Source organism: Bufo bufo, chromosome 3 (assembly GCF_905171765.1).
Source record: "Bufo bufo chromosome 3, aBufBuf1.1, whole genome shotgun sequence".
NCBI lineage: Eukaryota > Metazoa > Chordata > Amphibia > Anura > Bufonidae > Bufo > Bufo bufo.
The window spans coordinates 218505785-218516523 of record NC_053391.1 but is presented as its reverse complement, the minus strand read 5'-3'; the positions used below and the strand labels follow the sequence as shown (position 1 = coordinate 218516523).

The window sequence follows — 10739 nt, the reverse complement described above, 5'->3', positions numbered from 1 at the left end:
ATAATGCAGGTGATTTTTTGGGAATATCTCAGGAACGGTACATCCTAGAGAGCTGAGACCCCCGCAAGATTTATTTCCATGTAGCAAGGGATGTGTCTACCAAGTTTCGTTGAAATGGATAGGTGCGTTTTTGAGTTTTCGCAGAACATACATACATACACACACACATACGTCCTTTTTTTTATACATAGATAATGATTCAACATCTAGGGTGAATTAAATATAGTTGTCTTCCCATATAAGCTCTTGGAAAAGTGGTATTCAGGATGGTAAATCTTTGAGGCATGAATTTAAATTAGGGGTCCTATTGGAGGGTAAGAAACAAGGTGCTATCAACCAGAAACCGCTAGTATGCAATGAGCCTGAAAAGAAGACAGTCTTCAATGTTCGACTACAGTATGAGAAACTTTCCCCGACACCAAATTCCAACACCTTTAATTCTTTAACAAAATAATTTTTTATTATGAAAATATATCATTAGGTAAAAAACACTCCATAGATCATAGAATAAGAAGAACATTATTTTAATAGATAAACATTTGAATTTGATATTCTAAATATATTTTAAACAGAGGTATATTTATTCTTTTCTACAACGAGAGTGCTGTCAAGATAATTGTTTAGTCCTATTGTAATCATCTTGGAAGTAACTGCATCATTTTATATTTTATATTACATTTTTATTGCAAACGTAGGTCGCAGGTCCTCTTTGAGGATACATTTGCAAAAATAGTTAAATATACTGTATGATATGTACATATTGCACATTTAAATAACACATGCTAGCACCCTATAACTTAAAGGGACACATATAAATAACGTATGTTATTTATGCTAAAATTAAAGTACATGTTCACATTTACATCTAGGATCATGGAGTATTGTGCTTGAAATAATACAAATACAATTCAAAAGAAACAACATTGTGTCTAAGGAACCAAAAATATGTGGCCTGCTAAAGTGGATAGCAACATGATTGGTTTATCACACAGGTTTACAGCCAAACCAGGGACATCTATCTGTAAACAGCAGCCCTATTTTGGAGTTTTTCCTTCTCACCCAGTACAGAGTAAGGTTCTGGTTGTCTGTGTGACATGCTTTTGAAATAATTGTTTGAAAATTAAGTGACTCTTTACAAAGTTCTCACAAAAGGTATTAAGTCTTTAATGTAAAACTCCAAGGGGAACATATGGAAAATGAGAATAATAGTCTCTACTAATAGGGAGCAAATAACTGTACACAAGCAGTGGAAAAACAATACTGGGAGTCTTTGATTTGTTTGATACTAAGCTTTTTGAGGGTTTTAGACACTTGCCTACAGGGTAATCACCTATTGGTCGCATTTAAGAGATAGTATACATCCTGCAGGACAAGAGTTATTTCTATCCCTTTCTCAGGGAACATTAACTTAAAGACTTCATACTTTTACCTGGATCTTCTCTACATAATAGGGCTCGAGCACACAACCATATTTTCTTCAGTGTGCTATCTTCATGTTTTTGTGGATGGCACCTTTCCACCTTAATTTCTAGGGGAACATGCATGTATTTTTTGTGGTTCTGTGTGGCTGTTCCACAAACTATAGAACAGATCCTATAATAGAATAGCTTTTTCTATTGATAGTAGAAAAATATTGAATGCACATATAAGTTATCCAGATTTTCGGGACCTAAATACAGGCATGGCCATGTACACGAGCCCTTAGAAGAGACAAACGAAGCCATAAAATGGAAGTAAACAATTATCTTCATCGTAGCAAACATACTGTAGCCTAGCACTAAAACATGCATTTGATACAAAGTAACATAAGACATGAGACACCTCAATATGTGCACAACTGGGGGTTTTGCAGCATTATGAAACTAATCAACATGATCAAGTATCAGCCTCCCTAATTCTTAGAGATATATTTCACATTCAACAGAATGTTCATCATTTGTTATGCTCTAGCTAACAAAGTCCATTTAGTACATTGTACTTCATTTATATTTTCATATCTCTGATCCTAAGCTGGTCAATTATAATAACGACAAAGCAGTTAAAATGACTGTGAGTACATCCCAAGTGACATTTAAGCATGTTGTGGCAGTAATACTTGACCTCACAAATCTTCACTTAAAATGTTTTCTAATTTCTTCCATATGACAATGGTGGATGAATGCCCTCAATTTCAGGTAAGAAAACAATGAATTAAAAACTAATCAGATTAAGATCTATTACTTCTTCCTGGACATAAGGTATTCTTCAATGTAATCAATGAAGATGTCAAATTCTCCAACTGCTTTGTAGATCCCTTGTTCCTTTAACTGGAAATTAAATAGAATGGAAATTGTAAGAAAGACATCTTAAGAATATAGAAGAATACTTAAACTGTATTAGTTGAATATACAGCTGAACTATTACTACTACTATAACTAGTAAAAAAACTACTGCAATTACTATTTGTACTAAAGCAACTATTATAACTAGGCTTGAGCGAATCGAGCTTCGTATCTGAGACCTGAAGTCAATTGGTTCAAATGGTTTGTCCGACCTGTCCCGAACCTCATTAAAATGTACTGCCTACGTGTAGGCAAAATTTATTCCATCCGAAGTTGCGTGAGACTTCAGTGAATTAATTCAGTATTCATTTCTGCATATTTAAAAACAAAGTCGGGTACCTCGGATTCCTAATTTTAAAAGTTTTCAAAGATGCAGAAATGAATACTGAATAAATTCACCAAAGTCTTGCGCGACCTTGGGTGAAATAAAGTTTGGCTCCATTGAGCCGATAGATTTTAATCCTGTACAGAGACATGATGATGTTGATGATCCAAAGCTTGATTTGCTCAACACCAACTATAACTACTACTATTAGTAGTAGTAGTGAAACTACTACTTCTACATTTACTACTAGTATTATAAAACCTATTACTACTACTATAGCTACTACAAAGGTTATTACTATTATTATAATTATTACTAGTATTAAAACAATTACTACTGCTACGGTGTAACTATTGTAAACTACTACTAATACTACTACAGTTACTAATAGTAAAAAAAAAAAAAAGAATACTGAATTAATTCACCGAAGTCTCGCTGAACCTCGGGTGAAACTAAGTTTGGCTCCACTGAGCCGATACATTTTAATCCTGTACAGAGACATGATGATGCTGATGATCTAAAGCTTGATTTGCTCAACACCAACTATAACCTATTACTACTACTATAGCTACTACAAAGGTTATTATAATTATTACTAGTATTAAAATAATTACTACTGCTACGGCGTAACTATTGTAAAACTACTACTAATACTACTATAGTTACTAATAGTATAAAAACTTTTTTTCTAGAACTACTATAAAAACTACTATTACAATTGCTACTAGTATTAACCAACTGCCAAAGTACCACTATTACTACTACAATTGCTACTAGTACTGAAATAGCTACTACTATAAATACAAATAAAATATCTAGTATTAAAATTACAGTTATTTAGTTTAGAAAAAAGATGGTTAATGTGTGATCTAATAACTATGTAGAGTTCAAGAGGTGCCTGGACTCATTACTTGACTTTAATAATATTACAGGATAAAGTTACTAGATTTCCAAAGAAGGGTCTTTGTCCCAGGAACTTCCATTTGCCAAATTTGGAGTCGGAAAGGAATTTTTTTTTCTAATATAAAAAATTGCCTTCTCCCTCATTGGCCTCAATAGGCCAATCTGGTTGGACATATGTATTTTTTTCATTCTTACAAACAATGTTACTAAGTAACTACAACTATGTCTTGGTTTTAGAATTTCAACAAAATAGATCCTGGCAATACATCATTTTGAGGTTTGGATCTGGGAAAAACAGCATGGATCCTAAAAATGCATCTTTTTCATGAATCTATGAATTTTGTAAGTTCTGATTTGGGTTTCATGCTTTTAAACGAGGGAAAATAGAGTTTGTAATTGCAGATAAAATTGTGGATGTTGAACAGGGAGGACAGCACTTCTGCAATGCATAGTCATGGACAATGTGTCATTCAGTCTTCCTGTCATTTCCTAATTACAGGTACTTCAGAATTATTACGTGTTATATATATTTTTTTTACATACATATGCAGATTCTTTGCTGACGTAGCTAACTAACGTAATAATGCCAACAGCAGCTATAGTTTACATCATTCCTTCCCCAGGAAGCTTCTTCATTATAGAGGTTGGCAACTGGTGAAACAGGAAACATATTAGCTAAGTATATTGCTTAAGATGCAATGACATCTTGCAGTGTTATTCAAGCAGGAAGTTTTATGTATTGCTCTGTCTATGAATGGCCATTTTATTTTACCCTTGGGCAACTTATAGGGGATTTCCGGTTTTCTGTAAATAAATGTTATTCTTTACGCAATAAAAAGTTATGCATTTTTTTTTATATATATATATATGTTTTGTATCTATTCCTTGTGGTTTTTAAGATCTCTGCATGCTGTCATTTAATGAGAACCTTCATTGTTTACTACCCAAAGCGTAAAATAGTCCTGGTCATGTGACTCTAATGCAGATACTCATTATAAGGAATGGCTATCACAAGCCAGGCCCCTGTGCCATCATCATATGACCAGGACAAATTTTCAGCCTTTTAAATAAAAAAAATAATTAGCCTTATTTGTACATGCTGTTATTTACCCCTTAAGATTACTAGTTTTACAGTATTTCGTAACATGTCAAAAACAAGTAGAAGACCCACTTACTGTAGTATACTTTTCCTTGATTTCTTGTACCGCTTTGCTTTTTTTGTCACATGGAAGAAAACGTTGCTATAAAGGAAAGACAGAATACAGAATGTAAGAAACGTTGTTATGAAGTTATAGTTGAGTGTCTGACATGACAAAAGAGCAACTTCTCAGCTTTAGTGCTCTCACAGTTGAAAACGTTCTAGACCCCTTACAGGTCTGTCTTTCCTTAACTTCTCCTTTGGCTCAACATATCCTGAGATGAGTGGTGCATGATGACTAGCTTTTTTTAAGAAACAAAACATGATTTCGAAGTACTCTGGCAGGAGGTGTGAATGCTATAGGTTTCTATATGTGGCCAAACAGTGGTTGTTATGTGAATTTTAGCCTATCAAGCTTCAAAAATGCATTGAATCTGTATTTTGAGAAGTTGAAGTCCTTAACGCAATTAGCAGAAAGGTAAGGATATATCTGTAAGTCTCTAGGGGGTACTCCCATTATCCTCATTCTGTGCTTTTAATGTGCAGCACATTGTATATTCATAACTTAGGAGGTACTACAATGTAGTGATCTTCTAACATGTCATAAATACAATGAGAACATCTAACTAATTATTTGATCTGAGACCAGTACTGATATGTAGAATACAATTTCTATATAGAGAGCTTTATTTGGTAGTTCTATTTAGATTTAGTCTACTGCACTATTCGTGAAGCCAAAAATACTGTAACCTCAATGGAACACTGACAGACCCCCATTCAAGTCAATGAAGTCTGTTGTGGTTCATCATTATCTGTCTGAAAGCAGATCCGACATCTGCCCAGCATCCTCCATCTGATTGAAGTACCAATTACATTGTAAATGACACTTATGTGAATAGAGCATTTGAGCAAATAGGATTTAACCATATAGATTTGTACATTTTCAATATACTCACACAACGTTTTATTGTAAGTTTCAGGTCTAGGAGCTTGTCCTTCATGAAATGAACATTTGATGTTACATAATTTTTGTCTACTTTTGCAAGTGGTAGTACCTCATCCAGGTAGAACCGAATCATTTCAGATACAGTCTGGCAACCAATTGAACTCTGTAAAAACAGCGAGAAGAAAAAATAAACATAAACTTCTCGTCTCCCAAAAGTGAAAGACACTCTAAATTACAGACTACAGATGTATAATTCTCCTGCATGTACGGAGCAAGTCAGAGAGTGAAAGAATAGGATATTCTAATCTGTAGTCCGAATAGTTCCAAGCTCCTGCTAAAGTGGAGTGTGGTGGGTCACTCTCACCAAAATATGTCCTAAAATGTATTATGGTAATTGGTTATCGTAGTGGATATTTTTTTTTATAACAGCTGCAATAAGCCTAGGCTAAAAACTTCGGAACATGAAAATATGTACTGACATTGAGTAGGAAAGAAGTACATTACCTTAAAGTCATCCAGCAAATTTTTTTCAAGCAATATTGTGTCAAGGGCATTGTCTTTCATTTGCTGAAAGAGATAAAAATACTACATCAGGTTGATAGAGTCATGTTTATAATATCTTTATAGTCAAGATAATTCATTCTGCTACCCATTCATTGATATGATTGAGCATTCAAATACTTCAGGAATTATTGGGAATTCAGAACCCTAATATTTGAAACCATGACCTTCATGATGTTCTTCCTAAGATTGTCGTTGGCAAAAACCTACATGGCATTCCTAATCATGTAGGTAAACATGCTGCTCACTAGACAAATGAGCAAATGCTCAATTGGATTTTTTATGTGGCACCTGATACCATTGTTTGTCGGCAGCACATTACTCTGTGTAAATAAAGTATGCTCAGCCAAGAAATTAAAACTGTATCAGGACAAACAAGGTATTATAAATCGTTCATCCTCATACTACAGAAACCTGCCACCTGTGGATGCAGATAATGAGTGGCAATTGACATGCTATTATCGCCAATCGGCAGGATATTTGCCAGTGCAAAAAATATAAAATAAAATAAAAACTCCTTTGTCCATGGTTGGGCTGGCCCATCAAAATACTAGTGGCTCCTCTTTGCTGGAGCAGCAGAAGAGAACCCTGTTTGGAACTCACTGGTTGATTTCCTCAGTTGATAAGTAACCTTTTTGAGCTTATTTATATGTTCAATTATAAAATTACATGTTATGATGCAATCGAAAATGAATATGTACAAGTGGAAAATGGACCCCCAGATTAATTTCATCTGGTGAGGCCAAGGAACCTCAGTCCTATGCTGGTTATACCATTGTGTGGAGAATTAACCCACAACTGTACCAACCTTCTTATGGTACAAGATCCACGTGATTATAAATATATGGAAGCATTAGCAACACTGAATCTATTATGTGAACAAGTGTGTTATATTAACTATGAGTCACTCTGACGATCATACAAGAACAGAGCTTTTAGGTGAGAGGCATCGTCATAGTGAAAAAGCCAGTATTTCCTCCTCTACTACTACATGTCATGTTTGTAGCATTTATAATTTACTACATTAGCTTTACTTTATGTGTTTTATCAGGAGCATCGCCAAACAGATGTAATCATAGAGCATGTGAGGACATCAACCACAAGCACTACTGGAGATGGCTATATGTCATTGAATGAAGAAAACTATGACCTAAAATGCTTTATTGTAATTTGTCAATGAAGATACAAGGGTGTGTCATGGATTTTCCAAAGTTCACACTTTAAGAAATGCTGAGGTAAGGAAGCTTGCATTCCTACAATACCCTTGGCTGGTGACTTCATCTTGTGGTGTCTTTCTAGTTTGGAGGTTTTGTTTTGTTTTGTAAGAATTTAGAAAGAGAACTAGCAAAATGCAAATTCCTTAACTGAAATTGTGGGAGTGTTGCATCATTTATGTAGAGTACTCAATGGGCTTGTGACTCACCAACTTTATGAGAATTTTATGAGAAAGAATAAATATACAAAGATTTTGTAGCATGCTGCAGAATTTAAACTCGGTTCCTCAATGAAGATCTCAGGAAGTGTGGCTACAGGTAAGAGAGGAGCAGCATTATAACTGCATAACTGCCTACAGATTCATAGAGGTGCAGAGGATAAGACTTACATCCATACAGTTACTGTATCTCCACAGTTATGAGAGATTACATCCACACTGCCTTTTTTTATATTGATTTGTCAGGAGTTTTGTTGCATGCAAATGATGTTGTAACGGAAGAAAGTTAGTATAAATCTTTTTCTTCACTCGGGGCAAAGATTTAGCTCACTCCCCTATATCTACACGGGTCGTGGCATACTTCAACTCTGTATTTAAATACCCGGGTCAAGGCATAGCAGCTTTTTGGCACCACCTGGCACATAGAATGTGCCCCACCAGTTGCCCCATAAATCTCAAATTAAGGTATGAAGGACAAAGGGAGACATTTATTATTTGCAGTTGTTTTTATGCCAGTTTTAAGTCTGTCTTTGCTTTGTGTGCCTGTTCCAAATGTATGCAATGGTGCACCCTAATAATATATTTGGTGGGAGTGCTATGTGGTTTACACCTCTATGTGTTAAAGCACACCAAGGGGTTGCCTGTATTGGAGTTTTGCAAAAGTTGCACATAGTAAATGTGCCTAAATCCAGGTCTAATCTCACTTTTAACCCCTAAATAGTCTTTGAAAAGTGGACAAGGAACACCAAATGTCCAAAAATTAGAATAAATGTCACAAAAAATGCTGCAACCACCATGACTTGTGACTTTTTTAAGTCTCAAAACTGGTGTATCTGATTTGAGAAATGTCCCCTAAAGTTTCTATGTATAAAAAGACAAAATGTTTTACTAATATCTTTCAAGGGGTTGTCCACTTTATTTATATCAATATCAAATTGGCGGGAGACCGACTCTCTGCACCCTCGCCAATCAGCTATTGACTGTAGCGCTCGTACTAACGATGTTTCCTCTTCGCTCTTTACCTGCTTGCCACCGCAACCGCAGCGGTGAGCAGTTGTAATTACAACTAAGCCGACCCATTCACTTATTTGGGGTGGCTCTATCGTGTCCAAATGAATAGGAAGGAGACGTCCTATGGAAGTGAATGGGGGCGCCATAGTTGTAATTACACCTTCTCACTGCTGCAGTTGCGACGGCGAGCAGGTAAACAATGAAGAGAAGGCAGTGCTCATAGAAACAGCTGATCGGCTGGGGTGCCAAGAGTCGGCCCCTCACCAATCTGAAATCGATGACCTTTCTTGAGGACAGGACATCAATATAAATAAAGTGTACAACCCCTTTAATGTCAAGTTAATTGATAATTAAAAGTGTCTATAAAAATTATTTTCTAATTCAACTCATATTGCATGACATACAGAAGATTTTTTCACTATATAAGTCTTATGTTAGCTTTGCATGAGAAAATTTTAAATTATATGAGCACAAACACATGAAGAAAGAACACAATGCATGAATTTGAACATCAAGAAACATTAATCATAAGTCACTGGCAGAACCTAAGGGCAAGCTTTAGTTATCACTGCGTTAAAATACTTACAAAATAATCTTTGACTTTCTGGAAAGTGGATCTCAGATCTCGGAGTTTGGCAGGGAATATGTGCATTACACGTTGACAGCTTCCTTCCCCATCACCACTTTGACTCTTCACCTCCTTGCAGCAGAAGAAATTCAGCACCAGCAACCAGAAAAAAAGCTTCATGTTTCCTCAGATAAACAATTTTCCTGCACAAAAGCAAAAAAATGATACAAAATGCCAAAGCCCTTTGTCCTGTTATATATTGTGATTATTTCCTGTCTCCGCCCCCCTGTCATCATCACTCTCTCCCCTGCTAGTAAATGCCTTGGCTGCTCACGTTAGGCAAATCATGTTCCATTTGTGGTTTGTTGATTCTTTAAAAAAAAATTTATTTTTTTATTCCCAACGAATTATAGTAAATGTTATATTCCTGATGTCTCTATGTAAATGTCTTCACTGAAATGATGGTGTTGAACAATTTTTTTTTTTTTTGGTATGGTATTTATATTGTATACTATAATGGATTCTGTTTGCTCTCATGCCGAAGATACACACTTTTTGAAATTATTATCTTTTCTGTAGTGCACGTGTAATGTCATTGGAACTAACCTATTTAACTAATAAGTATATACAGTATATTGCAATATTAAATATATAACTAATGCTACTGCCGGCAATACTATATTCCTTGATTGCTGTAAGGCTGAGAGTTTGACAATCTTTCTATTTTAACCTTTTTGCTGCCTAAAATAGAAATCGAAATAAAAATTGGAAATGGCAAAGTGCTGAGAAATAAAATGTGTCATACCTCAGTTGGGATGCTAACTGATGTAAAGTTCTCAGTTTATGGAAGGTGCATCCTTAAAGGGGTTCCTCAGGATAGGTCATCTATATCAGTCTGACATCTGACACCCCCTCCGATCAGCTGTATGAGGAGAAGGCATGCCATAGACTTAGCAGCAGTAAGCAGGAAGAGAGACAGGAGACGGCATGCACATGGTACAGCTGATAGGCGAGGGTGCTGGGTGTCGGACCCCCACAGATCTGATATTGATGACCTATCCTGAGGACTTGGTGTTCATGACAGTGAACATGATCTTTTTGTGTGTGTGTTTTTTTTAGAGCCCCTGTTTATAAGAACTTCAAAACCTTGTCATGAACATAATGTATTTGTATTTTGTAGGTGTTTTGCTGAGACAATCTGTCTATTTCTCTCTGTGCCCCCTCTGTGTTAAAAATAAACAACAAAGAAACACAGTACATACTCTGTCCCGTTCCTGAAGCTCACATCGAGCTCTCTCTTGCAGACACAGATCGCTCTGCAGCACTGTGTGGGAGGAGCTTAGGCAGCAGGTCCCTCCCACACAGGCCCATCTGTACCTGCAAGCTGAATGGTGGAGCAGGGAGAAGTCTCCTTGCTTCACCATTCTGTGCTCCGCCGGCCTAAAGGAGAGATGGAGCTTGGGATGGACAGTAAGTGACAGGTGAGTGGACAGTGAGTGACAGAACCGTGGCTCCCAGTGCTCCAGAAATGAGC

At 36.1% G+C, this 10739-nt stretch overlaps 1 protein-coding gene across 2 annotated transcripts; it reads right to left on the bottom strand.

Moving 5' to 3' along the window:
- Nucleotides 1-896: 896 nt before the first annotated feature.
- On the bottom strand, nucleotides 897-9405 carry IL10 (interleukin 10). Of its 2 annotated transcripts, XR_005777212.1 has the most exons (6): nucleotides 9224-9405; nucleotides 6138-6200; nucleotides 5644-5796; nucleotides 4725-4790; nucleotides 4093-4200; nucleotides 2232-2306 (listed from the first exon to the last, which is right to left on the bottom strand). XR_005777212.1 is itself a non-coding variant. In XM_040421841.1 (5 exons), the coding sequence occupies exons 1-5, from the start codon at nucleotides 9383-9385 to the stop codon at nucleotides 2217-2219; spliced, it is 534 nt and encodes a 177-aa protein (XP_040277775.1). In that variant the 5' UTR covers nucleotides 9386-9405; the 3' UTR covers nucleotides 897-2216. The 2 variants fall into 2 exon arrangements, 1 of the variants encoding a protein (XP_040277775.1); XM_040421841.1 differs by lacking the exon at nucleotides 4093-4200 and having other exon boundaries at nucleotides 897-2306.
- Nucleotides 9406-10739: the final 1334 nt, after the last annotated feature.